Genomic DNA, 22,096 nt, shown 5'->3' on the forward strand with positions numbered 1-22,096 from the left:
GCAAATTAGACAACGAACATATTAAACACGGGAAACTACAAAAATATTATGTTATTACTTAAACCAAATATTCTTCTTTTAGTTTGCTCTTAGGTGCTTCTTGTGCTTTTCTGTGTTCTTTGTTTGTTTGTTCTAACAATGTCTAATGACTGATAGTAAATAATAATTATTCAGGTAAAGGGAATATATATAAATACATATTAAGATTTAGAAACTTAGCTAAATACAACCTAAAAAAATATAGTAATGGTTCAAGGTTGTGACTTACAAATGTTACATGAAGTTACTCAAATTAGAGAATTATTATAGAATAACAAAATTCTTGAACATAACATGAATACATACATGCTCTGTGTTGAAGACCGTACTTTAACCTATAATGGTTTACTTTTATAAATTGTGACTTGGATTGAGAGTTGTCTCATTGGCACTCATACAACATCTTCTTATATCTAGTACAATGTATATGGAAAACCTGATTTAAATTCTACTAAAATACATGTATGTTGTTAAGATTTTTTCACTCAGGACAAGTGTTATAGACCCAAATCCACCCTTCTACCAATTATATGGGGACCAAGTCCCCAATTACAGTAAGAAAATCAATTTTAAAAAAAATCAATATTCTAATAAACTCAAAATCGTTAACTTTTTTTTTCTAACTTTTTTCAATTTCCTGCATTTGACCAGAAATCTCTTTCTTTCTTTCTTCCGGTCTTGTTTGTTACGGGACTTTGAGTAAAATATAGTAAGGAGCATCATATTGCTTCCCGTTTATTTGTTGTTTTTGATTACCGAAAGAAAACTGCCAGTTAAACAATTAAAATAAATTCCTTACATTTTAAAATGAGTCTGGAGCTTATATTCAACATACGATTTCATAGCAAACATAATGTGTTCTCTTGGGAAATTCACCTGATCAATCAGTCATTTTTTCATGCAGTGTCTGATAAGAAAATAACAAACCAACTTGGTATATTTGTTGTTTTAAAGATATAAATTATAACAATTTTAATTAATAATTCTCTGATGTGAAAGCAACAATGTTACCTGATGATAGCGTTTCTTTGTTTACATTGAAAAGGACGTCACAACTAAAATCCTGAACAACAGGATCAACATCAGAAACGTTTCAGTATTTCTATTTCTTTTTCAACAGATTCTGAAGTTAAAATAATATGGGGACGAAGACCCCAATTACGCTAAGAAAATCAATAAAAAAAAAAAAAAAAATATACTAATGAACTCAAAATTGTTAACTTTTTTTAGTTTCCCACATTAACCCAGATATCTCTTTCTTTCTTCTGGTCTTGTTTGTCACGAGATTTTGAGTAAAATTTTGGAAGGAGCATCATATTGTTTCCCTCAAATTTGTTGTTTTTGATAATTCTTTGATAAAAAAAAAACGTTACCTGATGATTGCGTTTCTTTGTTTACATTGAAAATGACTTCACAACTAAAATCCCTAGGCCATTGAAAAATGAATGCTGGTTTCCCCTAACATGTGAAAATTATTAAGGCCAGGCAGGCAGGAAAATTTTTTATTTTATTTTATTTTTTTTGTGAAAAATCAGCTGCGTTTATATACAGAGAATCTTGTTGTTAACCTGACAATAAATTCTTGTTTTACATTCTATCTTGTGTGGTATAAGCTATGTAAACCAAAGGAATGATTATTGAGCAATGTTGACACACTTTTAAGAGATTATGAGACAATTTTAAAAGGCATCATTGAAAATTGTCAAAAGAAACCAAAGCAACACTTTCTTTTTCATCTAGAAAAAAAAAATGAAAAAGAAAAAAAAGAATTGACCAGGAGGGTAAAAACTGACACGACAGGGTTAGGCGAAACCAACAATCATTTTTGCATGGCCCTAACAACAAGACCATCGTCAGAAACGTTTCTGTATTTCCGTTTCTTTTTCAACAGATTCTGAATTAAAAAAATAATGTATACAGACTTCATCCCCATTCACAGGTAACGCCTGCCTCATATAATATTATTATGCTTGAATTAAAAAAAATTTATACGGACTTCATCCCCTTTCACAGGTAACACCTGCCTCAGTCATATTACGAAACTTTTGTCTCCTTTCACATGTTACACCTGCCTCATATTACTCTTCTCAGGAGCATAGGAACCTGTTATGGATATATATATATATATATGGATACATTAATTGTCGAAATCCGGATATGGTGTACAAATTTTTGCACCTTATGTTTGCGGTATACCATCTTTTCCGCAAGTTTATTGTTTTCTGTTTGGTATTAAATTAATATAATTAAGATCCATTGTGTTACATCTGTGATCCGTTTATTTGGTAATCGCCATGGCAGTCAGCAGGGTTTAAGAACATCCGTTGTTCCACCTGCTAGTCAAATGCGTTTTGTTAAAATATACTTTTTCACTTTTTTGATCTTTTGGAAAATGTTGTTTGTGCTGTATTTAGACCCCTCTACAAAGAAATTTGTTTTGCATGCACACGTATAAAAATTGCGGTTTTTATCCAACGCAATCCTAGGTTTGAACGTTGTTTTCAATTTAGACTTGTATATATATGGATATACATACTTCATGTACATTTATGCTGCTGTTCAGATAAGTAGTGTAGTGGTTGACGTTCTAGACCCCAAGTACAATTACTTCCCATCAGGACACTTCCTGTTGTCCTGAGCCCGGTCGGGTCTTTTAGGGAGTATTAACAGCTGCGTGTGGTCCCGAGAGAGCCTGGATTTAAATTTCATCAACTGACGGCTGCCTAAAAACTTGGATAACTATATTTTGTGTAACTATAATATTTGGCAGGGTTTAAGCTAGGATTTTGAGGGCTTTAGTGATGAAAATCAACATTATTTTGGGTAACAGCAAGGGACCAAGGATGTATGTATATTACTAACTATACATCTTTGTCAGACTTTGAAGGACTAATTGCATGATTTGACTGATGTGTCACTTAAATATGAAGATTAGGATATAAGATCTGAAAATCTAGTTCAAAATTTTACTTCAATTAGTTTCAGGGGACATTCCTGATCAACAAAAGTTGGGTTCCTTTTTTTAAAACCAGGAATCACAGTATAAATGAACTTTTTTAACTTTTTTTTTTTTAGCGCCTGTCCCAAGTCAGCCTTTGTTAGTCTTGTATTATTTTTAATTTTAGTTTCTTGTGTACAATTTGGAGTTTAGTATGGCGTTCATTATCACTGAACTAGTATATATATTTGTTTAGGGGCCAGCTGAAGGACGCCTCCGTGTGCGGGAATTTCTCGCTGCATTGAAGACCTGTTGGTGACCTTCTGCTGTTGTCTGTTCTATGGTCAGGTTGTTGTCTCTTTGACACATTCCCCATTTCCATTCTCAATTTTATTGTTGAACTTTGTAAGACTATTACACTGCATAATCATTATCCTTATAAGAAGTTTAAATCGATATTTTGAATTAATTTCTATAAAGTTGGAACAAAGGATTTGTACAAATTCATTTGGAACGATTCCAATAACTAAATTGTAAATTAATCGAGAATTGATCACGTTTACTTTCGATTTTCAAATGAGATGTAAACGGGAAGTGACAAGTAGATAATAAATTCAGAATGAATCTGGATTCATCTACGGATTGGTTCGTGTTTAAAAAAAAGGCAGGAAATTATCATTTTTTTATTTCAATTTGCTTAGTAAGAACTATATTTGTCTCTCTCATTTATTTTGGCACTAACTTTATTTCTATTTTACGTTTTAGTGTCTATAAATTCATAGGAACACTTTCACGCATGCACAGTATATCGTAAAGGAAGCACCTGTTTGACTGGTATATGATGATGGAAGTTTTTAACGTTTTGAATAAAGTTCAATCGAAATTTAACGTTTTATATCAAAGATGACGAAAATACGATCATCTGACGAAACTACGACAAACGAATTGCAAGATATGATCGTTTTAGAAATACCAAAATTAAAAAGCGAATTGTCCGGGGGAAAACAATTTTGTTCAAATGACTAAACTACGACAAGCGAACTGCAAAATCTGGTCGTTGGCCTTGAGAAATATTGAAATTAAAATGCAGACTGACTAATTTTACTGGGGAAAATAATTAACCAGATTAGTGACCTATCCGATGGCGATAAGCGGATTAGCTGTAATCACAACTTTATAACACCTGTTGAAAATGTTAATTAGCTGAGGGTCATAAACTTGTCAGAAACATGTAGACAGGTAGAATTATAGTATTTTCATGTGAAAATATTTTTACACTTTCCAAATTTAAGTGACGAAATTGATTTGAAATACTTTCGTCATTTTGAAAACAGTTTCGTTAATTACGAAAGTGACAAGCGCTAGCAAAATCACTGTATTTGGTAAGAAGAACGTCTACCACTCAAAGGATTCTATTGTATTTTCAATAAAAAATTTTACGATCCGATAATAAACCATCTAAGCTTTTAAAGGATTACTTAGTTATATGACTACTATATCTCTGAACCAGGGAAAATAGAAATAGTATATGACGCCACCGTCACGGGAAACACTTGAGATAGACTAGATCAACACATCTAAACTTCACTCTCGTTACAGTGGTATCGGGTCCGTTCGCGCCCAATACACATTCGAACCCTACACGTTCGCACCCCACACGTTCGCCCCCTGGGTCCGTTCGCACCCGTTTTTTATTCAAAAACCCGATGAATTATAAGATGTTTTTTAAGATGTTTATCTCAAAATAAAGAAAAATTCTGCAATTTTTAAATTTTTTAAATGAAATATTGTTTTAAATTGATTTGATGATTAATTATTATATGTTAATTATGTATGATTACTGTTAATTATATATGGTGTTTACACAGCTAAACTTGATGTAAATTCTGCATGTAGTTATATTAGCATGTATTTAACTTGGTATGAGTAAAAACAATTAAGATTCAAAATGTTATTGTGGTTGAGTTTAAAGCGGTTTGGTATCTTAACATTAAAATAATATTCAACACAAAAAAACCTTTTTAGAAAGTCACTTTATTTTGAAACAATGAAAAAAAAAATATTGCAATACACGATTAAAAAGATATTCAACACAAAAAACGTCACTTTATTTTGCATGTTTTGAAACAATGAAAAAAACTTATTTATAGCAATACAATAACCAAAACACGATTAAAAAATTATTCAACACAAAAATCGTTTTTAGAAAGTCACTTCATTTTAAAACAATGAACAAAAAAATTATTTATAGCAATACACTAACCAAAATTCGATTGAAAAATTATTTAAGACAAAATCAATAAAAAGGGTGCGAACGTGTAGGGTGCGAACGGACCCGGGGTGCGAACGTGAAAGGGGGCGAACGTGAATGGGCGCGAACGGACGCGGATTCCGTTACAGTACAACTGAATGAATTATAGTTATCTCGTACCATTGTAAACTCGTACCAATGTCAACTCGTACCACTAAAAAAAACTCGTACCAATGCAAACTCGTACCACTGCTAACTCGTACTACGGTAAATTCATACCATTGTAAACTCGTACCAACTTATTTAAATGCATTCAAATGGTGTTTAATGATGAATATATACTTTAATTTCACTCAATACCTCTTAAGTCTGTAAAATGTATATAATTTGAAATTACAATGACCAATTTGTAGCTACCTATATTTCCGCACTTTCTGTGTTGCCATTTAGAACATACATCACACTCTATTGCTTCTTGTCGGGGTCTAACCAGAGAGTGGCACCATATACAACTGTCGTCTTCCATTTTGGTTATGAGGAACCTCACAAACATGCCCCATTTTATGAGGAAAGTGGGCTTTGAGACAACTCATGTCAGCTTATGTTTTGATGATCAGGAATTTCATTTAATAATAAACATTATACATTTAATTCCAAGCTGTTAAATTATATAACAACAATCAAAATCTAATAATATGATTAAACAAGTTGATTTTTGTCTAAGTTTTCATTAAAATCTGGTATGAAATTCAAAGATATTTTAATTTTTTGTATAAAGCTTAAAAAAAATAATCATAAAACATTCGTATTTTTGTCTAAGTTTTCATTAAAATCTAGTATAAAATTCAAGTATTTCAACTTTTTTTATTAAGTTTACCAAAAAAAAAATCATACAACATTCGTTTTGAATATATTTTTAATGGTACGAGTTTGCAGAGGTACGAGTTCTGATTGGTACGACTTCCCAGTGGTACGAGTTTACGTTGGTACGAGTTAACTTTTTTGGTACGAGTTTACGTGGTACGAGTTTACAATGGTACGAGTTAACTTGCTTCCGTGAGTTCCCAACTGAATACATTTTTTCTAGAAGTCACTTACCATGGGGCAAAGAACATTACAAATTGTTTTGTCTCCTCCACTTGGGTGGTGAAGCTTTCGGCTGTATGTGACACAGCGTCAGATCCATGATCATCATTGTCAGCAGTCACAACAGCAGAAAAAACTAGAAACAACACAGCTCCTACTTTCCACATGTTTACTTTCGAAATAGACAACAACCGGAAACGGAAGTACTGATCGCTAATGCAACGTTGATAAATCTCTAAAAACAATTATCTTGTATCCATATCGAATATATATTCTTTAACACACAAACAGTGTTATTTTGATATTATACTGTTGATAAATCTGTTATATAAAATCTGTCTAACTTTTTTTTAGCTTTGAGACTTTACTTCCGCTTCCGTCCTTTTCACATTTGCTTGAAAACAAAAGTGTGGTGTTCTTTCAAAGCTAAGGCCAATCGGCAACCTACACTTTGTTTTATTTGACATCTTATAAAAAATTGTAAACACAACTAATAATGGCATCAAAAGACGAACTTGCCTGCGTATATGCCGCTCTTATCTTGGCAGATGATGAAGTAGCAATAACGGTGAGGAACGACGTGTTTCGATAATCTACTTTCGTTTTCATTACTAGAACTACGGTTTTTGGGGTTCGTGTTGCAGTCTTTAGTGTTCTTTGTAATGTTTTGTATACTTTTGAATGTCCCTTTGGTATCTTTCGCTTCTCTCTTACAGTCGGAACAAAAAGCACCTTTATTTCTTGATAATGATGAAATTGTTTACATATCCTACCGTAGTCTATAATCGGTCATAACGTTGGTTCGTTCGGATTTTGTTATTGTACTTATCATACGGGAAAACTCCGCATTGACGTCACTACGCTAATACCAGCGTAAAAAATTAGTGCAGAACACTTTTTTTCTACACTTCTAAATAAAATGATATTTCTAAAGATATGTTTTCATTATTATTCTTAAATATTGTACAAAAATGCAGATTTTATAATGGCCATTTCAAACCTGACTTCCGATTGCCTAAAAACATTTCAGAACTTAAGAAAACCCCTCTTCCGGCCTCCATTGCTTTGTTTACATTCCATTGAGCGTCATCAATCTTAATGGCAGACCAAACAGGACAAGCAAATCGTATTTTTAAGAATTTAAAAATGGCAAGCACCTTACGTCTTACACGATTTTCCCGCGAAAATAAACCATCCAAATTGAAAGAAAAACTTTGGGAAACAAACGATAATCATGCCATATTTTTGTTCAGGAATAAAGAGTAGGTTAATAAAAAACAATATACATATATTTTTCATAAAAAAAAAATTTGATTCAATATAAAGAGATCGATATTCTGACCATATGTAAATATTCATATAAAATTCCATTGATGTCAAATTTCATGGCTAATAATGAGGTTTCCTATTGAATAAACCCCCAATTTATTGCTAACTATTTCAAAGCAATATCATACAAACAAATAATATAATTGCCTTGTACTAAAAAATCACCCAATTGACAGTAGAGCAATTTGATTGGATAAAACGATTCAAGAAGTCACGTGGTTTTGAAGCCCATTAGAATTTGAATGTAAACAAACCGGGTCAGCTGCTCCAGTACGGAACAACATCGTACATTCAGTGACTGAGAAACAATTATGAGTAACCAAGCTTGACAATACACAGTAATAAAAAAACAAAGCTAAGTCTACAGAAAAATAAAATAAAAAATGTCCTTAAGTGCACGACTTACCACCATTGCGGGATACATTGTTACCTATGTGTAATCATGAATATTTGTATTTTTATCTGAGATATTGTCAGTTGACATTTCGATGCATTGTGGTAAATTTTATGTTAAACAATTTGTTACAGACTAAGATCTTGTCGTTTAAATCTGAAGTACGTATACTTAGGGCAGTTCTGCCAACTTTTAATAATGGAAATGCGTGAGATTTGGCCAAAATCGTAAAGATCAAAGAGTAAAAACAATACATCAAAGGCAAATGCTGCCAAATAAGCATGAAAATGCGCGAGACTTGGCAGCCCTGTAATAGGGTACACAATAATATAGTTTAAGCGAATGGCAGGGTTATTTTAACGTTCAACCGAACTATTTCACATATCCTACATGTATATAGTGCATACAGGCAAAGCCCAATCACAACCGGTTAAATGAGCAGGAACTTAATTACTCTTTAATATCCCATTTGATCGTTGAAACGTTCAACCAATCTTTCATTGTCAAACATTCATGTTGTGATAAACCATCTTTTTGCATTTACCATAACAAGCTTTGGTGACCACTTAGTGATGACAGGTAATTGATTCGTATACTTCTTGCTGCAATTTGTTATAGAAACCTAAAAACTAATATGACCCTCCTTTTCTTACTTATAAATTTTGAGTTTTCATCTATTAAATATAATTATGGTTCTGTAGTCTCTTCCTGTCCATTTCTACTAACAAATTTTAAAGTTGGAACTGCACTTATGTCAACTTTTCATAAAGCAAATGCGTGAGATTTGGCTTAAATTGTAAAGATCAAAGAGAAAAAACAATAGATCAAAGGAAAATGCCACCAAATAAGTAAGTAAATGCGTGAGACTTGGCAGCCCTGGAACTGATGCAGACTTGTGGAAACCAATTATGAATATCCATCAATTGAGGTAGAATCCCAGTGATATTGTTTGCCTCAAATTACATCCGAAAAATCGGCTTTTTCCCTTAGAGAAAATTCCCAATTACTAAAAAAAAATGGCTTAAAATTCCTCCCAATAAGTTTTACATTTTTCCCAAAAGTGATGGTATTGGTATTAATGAATGTAAATTTCGTATTTATGTTATTATTTTGATATTGTGAAAGCGCTTTTGAGATGCAGGTTTCTGATCAGAATCATCACAGTGTTTGTAACACGTGGTTTTCTCAATGCATTAAGTACCATCATTGTTTCCGTCTCTTTCCCCTCCCCAAAAAGTACTTTTCAGGTTTAAAATGTCTTAATCAAAATATACGTGATAAAACTGTGCAAAAAAGACAGTTAAGTTTAGCTAAAAACGGAGATGTGTTTAAAATGAAATAAACCAACTTCCCAATTTCAATAAAAATTATGTTTTTTCCCCAAAAATAAACGGCAGAGGTAGTTTTGAAACAAGACAACAATATTACTGAATCCACATTTTTCAAAACGCAGCACAGGAAGTCAGAAGCAATTACATGTCACTAATGAGTACTCATGAAAGCTTAAGATGGTATATGCAAAAAGATGCTCCAATATCTCTTTAAAAATTTTTATTACAAGAATTGCATTATACCTCAATTGGTTTATCTCACTATATGTCAAATGGTGGATTATACCTCAATTGAGGTATAATCCATCAACTAATGGTTATCCCTGACCTGTTAAAGGAGGAAAAGAAATTATGAATTTATTGTATAAATTTTTCTTGAATGATGAATAACTTTCGGGCCTGAATTCTATGAAGGATTACTTTTCCCAACCACGACTGATGAACCAGCAGATCTAAAATCTAGGGGAAAAGATCAGAAGGGGCCTAGTGGCTCAGGCAACTAAATCTTGTATAATGATCATGTGGACAATTATCTTGCTTAAAATCAACAATTATTTGCATATAAAATTGAATATTAGAAAAAAATGTTTATAATTGAATTGGTTCCTGCAATTGAATTTTTCCAATTTATTTATTGAAGCCAATTCCCAAACAACCTACATGAGGCTCATCAGCTGCACTTGAATCAAATTATCAAGACCCAAGTTAAATGAGAAATGAAAAAAAATCCCAAAACTGAAAAGTAATCTTCACAGTAAATATAATATATCATATAATGAATAACTTAACAAGTATATTTTGAAACAAGCATAATGGGAGATTTTCATACCTTGAAGATTTGTTATGCCCCCGCTGTAGCGGAGGGGGCATTAAGTTTTAACCTTGTCCATCTGTCTGTACATACGTCCCAAAGTTGGTTTCCGTTCTCTAACTTTAGTTTGCCTCAACCAAATGTTATGAAACTTATACACAATGATTATTACCACAAAACATAGATTAAGTTTGAATATTGGGGGTGTCACTTTAACCATTCTAGAGTTATGCCCCTTTACAAATGTAAAAAATTGCTGAAGTTTCCATTCTCTAACTTAAGTTTGCCTCAACCAAATTTTATGAAACTTATACACAAAACTCAGATCAAGTACAAATTTGGGTAGCTTCCCTTTACTGTTCTTCAGTTGTGTTCCTATACTATATGATATGCAAGCGGGGGCATCTTCTGTGTCCCATGGACACATTCCCCATTTATTTTAAAATCTGACTCAGAGGTCCTAAAATTTTGTCCGACTTCTATTTTCTATGTGATTTTCATATCTGCTATGAAAATAATATTTTGTTTTTTGTTCTGGAAATTTTTTTGTTTGCTTTACCATTTGTCTGGGACAAAGTTATTTATGTTTTTGGCATAGCCAGACTGTTGCACCAAATTCAATGCTACTATCTTTCATTTTTCAGGCAGAGAAATTGAAGACTATTTTGAAGGCATCCAGTGTCAGTGTTGAACCATACTGGCCTGGTAAGACATTTTACATATTATTTGCATTTTCAGACTGTTTATTCTTGGCCTCTAATGGTTAGGAATTCCTAGTGCTGGACTTCAGTATGAAAGGTTTTGTGTTCATCTCTCGTCAAATTAGACATCTGATTGCTTGCTAAATGTACAGTTATACAACTACACAAATTATGCACAACTTTGACCCTGGTTCTACTGATGTACCACAACCAGAAAATAAACAAATTATTTTAACAAAATGAATATAACATTTTTTGTGGAGTAAAAAGGGCTAAAGAGTTGTTACCAGAAATCTGAGCCTAGTATTGTTAACTCCCGGCATGTAAGATGTCCTAAAAAATGCAGAGACTCAAGGCTTTGGTCTGACTTGTATTGAATACTACAAGTACATTCATTTGGTCAGAATAGAATAAAGCTTGAGAATAAAATCCCTGTATTTAATGTAACATAATTTTGATATTTTTGGGAAGATTGTTTTACAAGGACTCTTGTCTTTCAAAATGTTTGGAAGTAGATTGCTACAAAAAAAAAAGTCGAGATATCTGCAGTAACACATCTATATTTTTGCAGGTTTGTTTTCCAAGGCATTGGAAAGTGTAAATGTTAAAGAACTGATAACCAACATCAGTAGTGGAGTTGGAGCTGCCCCAGCTGCAGGTGCACCAGCCGCAGCTGCATCAGATGCAGCACCAGCTAAAGGAGGTAATTTGACAGTTACTAAACCCTGTAGTTAAATGAATAAAAAAAGCTATTCTTATATTCATTTTGTTGTACATGTATGACAGTCAGGGGTACTACTTGTACAAGTAATTTTTATTTACTTGAAGAAGTAAATAAAATATACTTATATAAGTTAATTTGTAGGATACTTATACAAGTGTATTTTATTTACTTGTGTAAGTAAATTATTTTTTGGCCTAGTTATGTCCCTTAGACATTCAGATTTTTTTACTTATACAAGTTAAAAAGTCATCTTATCTTCTTTTCTTGAATTCTTAGAACTTCTTTGCTCTAACAGAATTTTGAATTGTCTGTCCTTTGCAGATGTCTTTACTAATCATTTAAATGTAATTTCATGGACAATGAAAATCTCATTTGTCTGTTATCTTCAGAACACTGCTCATTTACAAGCCCCCAAGGAGCAATTTTTTTAGGCCTTGCGCAAATACTTAAGATCTTTGCACAATCAGTTTCTTTGTTGAATTAATGAGATGAATCATTGAACTCTTATCAAAAATTATGAGCTAACCTGAAAAAATTGTTAATGGCATAATTTTACATCTCAAAACTTGAGAATTTTTGTGGGATTGTAAAAAAAATTCACTTATACAAGTAAATTTTTTAGAAAATTAAGGGGAGATTATTCAAACATTATAATTATCAATATGATTAACTTATATAAGTATATTTTATTTACTTCTTCAAATAAATAAAGATTACTTGTACAAGTAGTACCCCTGACTGTATGAATACCAGTATGAAAGGTTGACTTTTAAAAAAAATATTTGGGTAGGTGGTGGAAGAATTTAAACTTAATAGATAGATTAGAATGTATTGAAAGATGTGAAAATAAACAAATTTGGTTTGTATTACTTTGTAAACAGTTTTGCCTGTATTGCAACATGAGGTTACTAGTGTTCACATCTTGATAAGCACAACTTGACAGATATCCCTTTTGAGTTATTTTGAATTTCATTAACAAAATGTTGATCCATGTTAAAATCCTGCTATCTTTTTCACCCTTGAGAATTATTGCTAAGGAGACTACATTTGACTAAAAGGTGAAAAAGTGAGTATCTATTTATCCTCTGGTTTAGATATGCTTTTCGGTAGCTGGAAAAGATCCTTACCATAGTTAAAGCCCCTTGAAAAATATATGTTAACAGTACCTCGACTGACCCTGACTTTTTGTCAGTGAAAATAGACCACTTTCGAGTTCGTTGCATTTCTGTCAAAAACTTTGGTTTTAGTGAACATCATTTGTGCGTTTAGGGGTGTCGTCACTTCCTTCCCATGTTGAGTGAGCAGTTGAAAAAATATGTCAAACGCTATATTGCACGAATTATTTGGCAAATTAAATTCTTATAATTGATAATCAGCACTGCTGTCATTAGAGAATTGTGATTAAGTATCTACGGAACAAACATTATTTCTAGTTTATCCTGCATAATGACAATCAAGGAGACGCTTGATGAACTTTAATAGTGCAGGGATACAGGCGGGCCCCTCTGTCTATAACCAAGGTCTCATTTCATTCGTGTGATATTTTTTCGTCACATAATACAATGCATGTTGTCTATAAAGATGAATGCTACCTGTTAATGACTATTTTATTTGATTTTTATAGCAGACAAGAAGAAAGAGGAAAAGAAGGTAGAATCCGAGGAGTCTGATGATGATATGGGTTTTGGTTAGTATCATATCTACAAATATATACAAAGTATAGAAGATTTAATTGTTCATAATTTGATTGATTACTTTAAACCAACTAATTTAGCAATCAATTCATTTTCTTGAGACTCACGATAAAAATTATAACACAAATATGTAGAACTTGGATCTATTATGTGAAAATTGTACAAATTGGGAAAATAAATTGCCTCAAAGTTGGCTAGAAATGGCTAAACACACTGAAAATCAATTGGTTTACAGTTTTGCTTTTTAACATTCAGTGACATATAGTTCATGTGGACAAAAACAAAATTAACTATTATAGCAATAATAACGGGTTGATCAGAATGAAAGAGGAAACTAGGACTGCCATTAAGAAGTGAGGATATCTTTGATAGAAACGAAAATTTTGCATTGCAATTGGTCATCTATGGACCCCTCAGTTGTTTCCAGGGTTCTTTAACATGTAGAGGGCATGGCACTCCTCCTACATGAGATTTAATGTCGCCACTCTTGACTAGATATGACTTATTTATCCTACACAGACAAATTGATGCTCCACTTAAGCATGGGTTTTACTGCGAGGCGGAAGAAATCCAAGGAATATGATTTAATATTTTGACCAGTGAAATATATGTTGATGTAGGATGAAGGTTTACCATAGATGAGTTTGATAAACATACAAATCTGAAATGGGGGAAAATGGCTGGTTACAATAGTCCATATTTCTTTTGTTTGCCATGCCTTCACATTCTTCATATGTCCAATCCACAAATTAAGATTAAGACTCATCTCAACCATGAATGAGTTAAATGATCAGACTAAGTAAGCTTGCGCTCTTGAAAACTAATATTATTATTATTAATATGAAATGGGAGACAATTTTTCGTTTTTCCGGGGGGACTTGTGAAAATATTCCATTGTATTTGTTGTTGCTGGAAAAGCACAGAAAAAATCTGAACATTTTTGTGTATTCATACAGTTTTTCCCTTGATGTATGTAGATTGTTTAAGTTGTTGAAATCTGGCTAAAAAATTTGCTTCCAATATTTAATTTTAATCAACACTATTATAAGGTTTATTTAACACAACAGTAATCAAAATGTATTTTCTCTTTGTAGGTTTGTTTGACTAAACAAAGAAAAGACTCAAAACACCAGACTTTTAATAAATAAGAAAAAACTTCACAAAGCTGTTATGTTAAACTCCTAATTGAAAGTACAAATGTAGTTTCTTCTGCTGCACCATACAGCCTTCGACAATGAGCAAAACCTATACCCCATAGTAAGCTATAAAAATTGTAATGAGAAAATCAACAGCATGATTTATCGACAAAATGACCACCCCTGAATTACAGGCTCCTGGCTTAGGACATGCACATACAGAATATAGTGGGGTTTGTTTCAGAGATTCATGTGACGTCCTTTTTCACTGAACTAGTACACAGTTTTGTTTAGGAGGCCAGCTGAAGCCCCCCTCTGGGTGCGGGATTTTCTCGTTGTGTTGAAGACCCATTGGTGGCCTTGGGCTGTTTTCTGCTCTTTGGTCGAGTTGTTGTCTCTTTGACACATTCCCCATTTCAATTCTCAATTTTATTTGACATGTGTGAGCACCCAATCCTTCACCTAAGCTGGGACATTGGTCTTAAAGCACAGCATAAGAACAAACTATGAGAATAACCTTGAAACTAATTCTCAGAGCATTATCTTAAATGAAGATCAAATTTAAAACAAGTTCATATACTTGAGCACTCTGTTTCCTGTTCGTGCAATTACATAAATAGCAGTTTATGTACACAGCTGTGGGTTGTGATGATCAGATACTTGTTGGTCTCTACACAGCTGTTGAATAACAACGTCTCATTGCTTTATATACCGGTAGTACATAAGAAATACACATTATAAGATGCATTCATTGCTAGACATCACAGGCGTTCCTGCAAAAATTGGATGTTGCAAGAGAAAATGTCTACACCATAAAGGAAAAGTGATTGTTGTTTGACATCTATAGTGCATGTGTTGCAGATTCCCAAAATAGGGATATGCTTAGTAGCTCAAAGTACAACCATTTCAATTTTTGTCCCCCACGCAATAGACATAGAAATATTGGTCTGTCTGGTTTTGTTGGTGCTCTCACCTGTACAGTTCTAGCCAGATTTTTATGAAACTTGTAATAGGTTTATATCAGCAATGTCTTGGACTAGTTTGAAAATCAGTGCCGATCAATTATTTTTAAGAGTTATGCCCCTTGGAAATATTGATTATATGGAAAATTGCAATATTAGTGCTCTTACATGTATGTGTACAATTCTTGCCAGATTTTTTATGGAACTGATATCATAGGTTTATATCAGCAATGTCTTGGACGAGTTCAAAATCAGTGCCGATCAATTATTAGTCCCCTTCCGTCGAAGGGGACTTTAGGTTTGCACTCCATCTGTCCATCCGTCAGTCCGGCAAATCAGTTTTCCACAATATTTTTCTTCATCCTTGAAGATAATGATTTGATATTTGGTGTATTGTTTTATCATGACAAGTTGCAGATCAACTTCGAATTTTGTGCAGTTATGGTCCTTGGACTTAAAAAAAATTCACCCTAATAATCATTTTTCCGCACTTTTTTATGCCCCTGCCGTAGTGGAGGGAGTATTAAGTTTTACCCTTGTCAATCCGTATCCCAAAATTGGTTTCTGTTCTCTAACTTTAGTTTGCCTTAACCAAATGTTATGAAACTTATACACAATGCTTATCACATAACAAAGATCAAGTTTGAAAATTGGTGGTGTCACTTTAACCGTTCTAGAGTTATGCCCCTTTACAAATGAAAAAAATTGCTGAATTTTTCGTTTCTGTTATACACAATGCTTAATGCCACAAAACTCAAATCCGGTACGAATGTGGGTAGCGTAACTTGTACTGTTCTTGATTTATGTTCCTTTATAACGTTTTATGCAAGCAGGGGCATCATTTGTGTCCCATGGACACATTCCCCATTTATTTCCTCATGCTTGAAGTCTTCAAGTTGAAGATATAGATTTGATAATTGGTATATAGTTTTATCATGACAAGTTGCAGATCAAGTTCGAATTTTGTTCTGGTCTGATGATTTTGTGCAGAGTTATGGTCCTTGGACATAGAACATTCACTTAAATAATCAGTTTTCCACACTTTATACGACCGCAAAAAAAATTTGCGGTCGTATATTGGTATGATGGCGTCGTCGTCAGAAGGCACATTGGTTTTCGCACATTAACTTAAATTTGAGTGAATGGATCTCTATGAAATTTTACCATAAGGTTCAATACCATAAAAGGAAGGTGGGGATTGATTTTGGGGGTTATGGTACCAACAGTTAAGGAATTAGGGGCCAAAAATCAGCATTTTTGTAACTACCAGACATAACTTGTGTGTTAGTGTATGGATCTCTCTGACATTGTACCACAAGGTTCCATATCACAAAGGGAATGCTGGGATTGATTTTGGGGGTAATTGTCTCCAAATTTAAGGAATTAGGGGGAAAAAATAAGCATTTTTCTAGTTTCCAGACAATAACTTGTGTTCAAGTGTATGCATCTCTCTGAAATTGTACTGCAAGGTACCATACCACAAAGGGAAGGCTGGGATTGATTTTTAGGGTAAATGCCTCAAAATTTTAGGAATTAGGGACCATAAAGGGGAAAAAAACAAGCATTTTTCTAGTTTCATGACAATAACTTGTGTGTAAGTGTATGGATCTTTCTGAAATTGTACTACAAGGTTCCATATCACAAAGGGAAAGCTGGAATTGAGTTTGGGGGTAATTGCCCAAAACGTTTAGGAATAAGGGGCCAAAAATAAGCATTTTTCTAGTTTCCAGACAATAACTTGTGTTCAAGTGTATGGATCTCTCTGAAATTGTACTGCAAGGTACCATACCACAAAGGGAAGGCTGGGATTGATTTTTAGGGTAAATGCCTCAAAATTTTAGGAATTAGGGACCATAAAGGGGAAAAAAAACAAGCATTTTTCTAGTTTCAGGACAATAACTTGTGTGTAAGTGTATGGATCTTTCTGAAATTGTACTACAAGGTTCCATATCACAAAGGGAAAGCTGGGTTTGAGTTTGGGGGTAATTGCCCTGAACGTTTAGGAAGTTGGGGCCAAAAAAGGGCATTAAAACAAGCATTTTTCTAGTTTCCGGACAATAACTTGTGTTCAAGTGTATGGATCTCTCTGAAATTGTACTGCAAGGTACCATACCACAAAGGGAAGGCTGGGAATGGAGTTTGGGGGTGATGAATCATAAGGGGGTTTAAAAAATTTGGGGGGGTATTTTTTTCGTTTTTTTCTTTAAAATTTTCAATTTTAAATTGGTTATTTCTGATTTATATATAAAAGCAAATAATAGTGATATGGTTTGAATAGGTAAATTACATTTTTTTAAGTTCTTAGACCACATTCATTCTGTGTCAGAAACCTATGCTGTGTCAAATATTTAATTACAATCCAAATTCAGTGCTGTATCAAGCTTGAATGTTGTGTCCATACTTGCCCCAACTGTTCAGGTGTTCGACCTCTGCGGTCGTATCAAGCTGCGCCCCAGCGGAGCATTTTATTTACATCATGCTTGAAGATATTGACTTGATATTTGTTATAAAGTTAACACCATGACAAATTATAGAACAAGTTAGCAATTTGTTACAGTACAATGAATTTTTAACCGGTAGGGGACTATGTATTGCCATGCAATACTCTCAGAATGCTTGTTTTTAAAAGAGTTATGCCCCTTGGAAATATTGATTATATGGAAAATTTCAATATTAGCGCTCTCTTGTCGGAGTTTTATGAAACTTATATCATAGGTTTATATCAGCAATGTCTTTGACGAGTTCGAGAATAATTAAGTGCCGATCGATTATTCTTGAAAGAGTTGTGCCCTAAAGAAATATTAATTATATGGAAAATTGCCTTATGAGCGCTCTAATGGGTACAATTCTTGCCAGATTTATTTTTAAAAGAGTTATGTCCCTTGGAAATATTGATCATATGGAAAACTGTATTGTTAGCACTCTCATGATGAAATTTATATTGTAGGTTTATATCATCAATGTCTCAATCAATTTGAAAATCAGTGTCGATCAATTATTTCTGAAAGAGTTGTGTCCCTTGGAAATATTGACTATATGGAAATTGCATTGTTAGTGAGCTCTCATGTATCATCTCTATATCAGCAATGTCTTTGAAACTTTCGAAAATTGCTCTGAAGCCTTCATTTCTCTAAGATATTTATAAGCGCTGATCAAATATTTTTAACTAGTTATTCCCCTTGGAAAAGGTATAACGGAAATTGCACTGCATTTGCTCTAAAGCCTTCATTTCTCTAAGATATATTTATAAATTGTTTTAAAGAACAAAAAAAAGAGTGTTTTTTTTTTAGTAATTGCCCTTGTACCTTGGATAGATAAAATATATGTGCAACGCGGGTGACATTGGAACTCTGTTCTTTGATCATTTTTATGCCCCCGATATAGCGGAGGGGGCATTAAGATTTACCTTGTCGGTCTGTACATCCCCAAAATTGGTTTCCATTCTCTTAACTTTAGTTTGACTCAACTAAATGCTATGAAACTTATACGCAATGCTTATTACCATAAAACACAGATCAAGTTTGAATTGGTGGCGTCACTTTTCACTTTTACCGTTCTAGAGTTATAAACATTTACAAATGGAAAAATGATGAATTTTTCATTTCTGGTGTCCAACTTAAGTTTGCCTCAACCAAATGTTATGAAACTTGTACACTGCTTATTACCATAAAACTCAGAATAAGTACGAATTTGGGTAGCATCACTTTTAACGTTCTTAGTTACCCCCCTTTATAACGTAACATTATATGCAAGCAGGGGTATCATCTGTGTTCCATGGACACATTCCCCATTTATTTGTTTTGTATGCGAGAGAGACGGATTACTATCCGGCGGCGGTGGTGTTGACTATTTGTATAAAGCTTTATATTTCAGAAGGTAAAAGACCTGGATGCTTCTTTATGCAGATACCTTATGTTACGAAGTTTCCTTCTGTCATACACGTTTGTCTATTGTCCTTGACCTCATTTTCATTGTTCAGCAACCGCTTGAAAAAAAACTATAGATTTTTTATACGACCGCAAAAAATTTGCGTTCGTATATAATTGCTGTCATGTCGTCGTTGTCTCCAAAGACATTTGGTTTCCGGACAATAACTTTAGTATAAGTAAATGGATCTCTATGAAATAGAACCACAAGGTTCAATAGCACAAAAAGGAAGGTTGGGATTGATTTTGGGGGTTACGGTCCCAACTGTTTAGGAATTAGGGGTCAAAAAGGGGTCAAAAAAGAATTTTTTCTAGTTTCCGGACAATAACTTGTGTATAAATGTATGGATCTCTATGAAATTGTACCACAAGGTTCCATACCACAAAGGGAAGGTTGGGATTGACTTTGGGGGTTATGGCTCAAACCGTTCAGGAATTATGGGCAAAAAAAGTGGGGGAAAACAAGGTCTTTCTGGTTAATGGACAATTACTTAAGTATTAGTCTATGGATCTCAATGAAATTGAAACACAAGGTTCCATACCACAAAGGGAAGGTTTGGTTGGACTTTTGGGGTTATGGCTCAAACCGTTCAGGAATAAGGGGCAAAAAGGGGGGGGGGGGAGAAACAAGGTTTTTCTGGTTTTCGGACAAATATTTAAGTATTAGTCAATGGATCTCTATGAAATTGTACCACAAGGTTCCATACCACACACAGAAGGTTGGGGTCGATTTTGTGGGTTGTGGCTATAATCGTTAAGAAACTAGAGGCCAAATAGGGGCCAAAAACAAGACTTTTCTAATACTGGCTAAGCTGGTTCTAATATAAATTATTTCTGATCTATATAAAGAAACAACAAATACTGATATGGCAGGAGATACACACCAAACAGGGAGTGTAAATTGTTATATTTAGTTTGTAAACACAGATTTACTAAGTATTACACAACAGCAAGAAATCTTCAATTAAAAATAAATACAAATCTTTTAACCAATTTCAATGAGGATTAATTTAAAGTCTTGAATTGTTTGAGGTTTTTACCATGTATTACTATATTGGATATTTGGACATTTTTAAATTGGTCTACATTGAGGTCCAAAGGGTCCAAAATTAGACTTCTTTTGATTTCATCAAAAACTGAATTCTGTGGTTCTATGAGATGCTGAATCTAACTGTGCATTCAGATTTTTAATTTTGGGCCCTGTTTTCAAATTAGTCCATATTAAGGTCCAAAGAGTCCAAAATTAATCTTTGTTTGAATTCATGGTTTTTTTTATATGCTGAATCTAACCATGGAATTAGATTCTGGATATTTGACCATTGAGTAGGTTAAATGTCCCATTTCAAATCTTTAAGTTATCTGACCACATTTATTCTGTGTCAGAAATCTATAATGTGTCAAATATTTAATCACTATCCAATATCAGAGCTGTATCAAGCTTGAATATTGTGTCCATACTTGCCCCAACTGTTCAGAACGTTCGACCTCTGCGGTTGTATCCAGCTGCTCCAGGCGGACCGCATTTTTGTCATATGAATTTTTTGCTTATTATGAGTAATAGGATAAATATATTTGGTATATGTTCCTTGCAACGTCTACATGTCCATCAGACAGGGTTCACCTGACCTCAAACTCATTTCATGGATCTGTGATTGGGTCTGTTTTTCGGATACTATAAGCAGTAGGTCAACTATATATGGTGTATGGAATGATTGTAAGGGGTACATGTCAGTCTGGCAGGTTTCATCTGACCTTGACCTTAATTTCACGGTTCATTGGTCAATGTTGAGTTTTTATACGATGCAGAAATTTGCGGCTTATAACGGTATTGTGATGTCATAGTATGAAGACATTTGGTTTCCAGATAATAACTTTAGTACAAGTGTATAGATCTCTATGAAATTATACCACAAAAAGAAGGTTTGGATTGATTTTGGCCAAAACCAACCATTTTTCTGGTTTCCGGACAATAACTTTGAGAATAAGTGTATGAAATCGTACCACAAAAGGAAAGTATGGATTGATTTTGGCCAAAAACAAAAAAATTTCTGGTTTCCGGACAATAACTTGAGTATAAGTGAATGAAATTGTACCACTTAAGGTTATTCTGCTTATTTCTGACCAATAAAAATATTTCAATGGATTTAAATAATCTTCTAATATTGGGGCTCTTTGAAATGCTTAATCTTACCGTGTATTTAGAATTTTGGTCCATACAACTTTATTCAATATATATTTCTAAATTACATTCCAACAATCTAAGTAATATACTTGCCCCAACTGTTCAGAACGTTCGACCTCTGCGGTTGTATCCAGCTGCTCCAGGCGGACCGCATTTTTGTCATATGAATTTTTTGCTTATTATGAGTAATAGGATAAATATATTTGGTATATGTTCCTTGCAACGTCTACATGTCTATCAGACAGGGTTCACCTGACCTCAAACTCATTTCATGGATCTGTGATTGGGTCTGTTTTTCGGATACTATAAGCAGTAGGTCAACTTTATATGGTGTATGGAATGATTGTAAGGGGTACATGTCAGTCTGGCAGGTTTCATCTGACCTTGACCTTAATTTCATGGTTCATTGGTCAATGTTGAGTTTTTATACGATGCAGAAATTTGCGGCTTATAACGGTATTGTGATGTCATAGTATGAAGACATTTGGTTTCCAGATAATAACTTTAGTACAAGTGTATAGATCTCTATGAAATTATACCACAAAAGGAAGGTTTGGATTGATTTTGGCCAAAACCAAACATTTTTCTGGTT

At 33.5% G+C, this 22,096-nt stretch overlaps 2 protein-coding genes across 2 annotated transcripts in view; one reads left to right on the forward strand and one right to left on the reverse strand.

Moving 5' to 3' along the window:
- The window catches only part of LOC127722986 (thioredoxin domain-containing protein 5-like), a 44,387-nt gene extending 37,870 nt beyond the window's left edge, over positions 1-6,517 (reverse strand). The window contains exon 1 of the mRNA XM_052229391.1: positions 6,327-6,517. Within this exon, the coding sequence (XP_052085351.1) occupies positions 6,327-6,481 (155 nt within the window). The 5' untranslated portion in view covers positions 6,482-6,517. The remainder of the gene's footprint in view (positions 1-6,326) is intronic.
- Positions 6,518-6,682: 165 nt separating this feature from the next.
- LOC127722987 (60S acidic ribosomal protein P1-like) lies at positions 6,683-14,462 on the forward strand. The gene is made up of 5 exons (XM_052229392.1): positions 6,683-6,882; positions 10,824-10,884; positions 11,452-11,583; positions 13,229-13,291; positions 14,393-14,462. The coding sequence occupies exons 1-5, from the start codon at positions 6,811-6,813 to the stop codon at positions 14,404-14,406; spliced, it is 342 nt and encodes a 113-aa protein (XP_052085352.1). The 5' UTR covers positions 6,683-6,810; the 3' UTR covers positions 14,407-14,462.
- The last annotated feature ends 7,634 nt before the right edge of the window (positions 14,463-22,096 follow it).

This window comes from Mytilus californianus, unplaced genomic scaffold, assembly GCF_021869535.1.
Source record: "Mytilus californianus isolate M0D057914Y unplaced genomic scaffold, xbMytCali1.0.p SCAF_13, whole genome shotgun sequence".
In the NCBI taxonomy this organism is placed as follows: domain Eukaryota; kingdom Metazoa; phylum Mollusca; class Bivalvia; order Mytilida; family Mytilidae; genus Mytilus; species Mytilus californianus.

Excerpts from the sequence above, each read along its gene's own strand:
- LOC127722987 (XM_052229392.1), top strand. The coding sequence starts at position 6,811 with ATGGCATCAAAAGACGAACTTGCCTGCGTATATGCCGCTCTTATCTTG. Across the intron at positions 6,883-10,823 it reads ATGATGAAGTAGCAATAACG|GCAGAGAAATTGAAGACTAT; the intron begins GTGAGGAACGAC and ends TTCATTTTTCAG. Across the intron at positions 10,885-11,451 it reads TGTTGAACCATACTGGCCTG|GTTTGTTTTCCAAGGCATTG; the intron begins GTAAGACATTTT and ends ATATTTTTGCAG.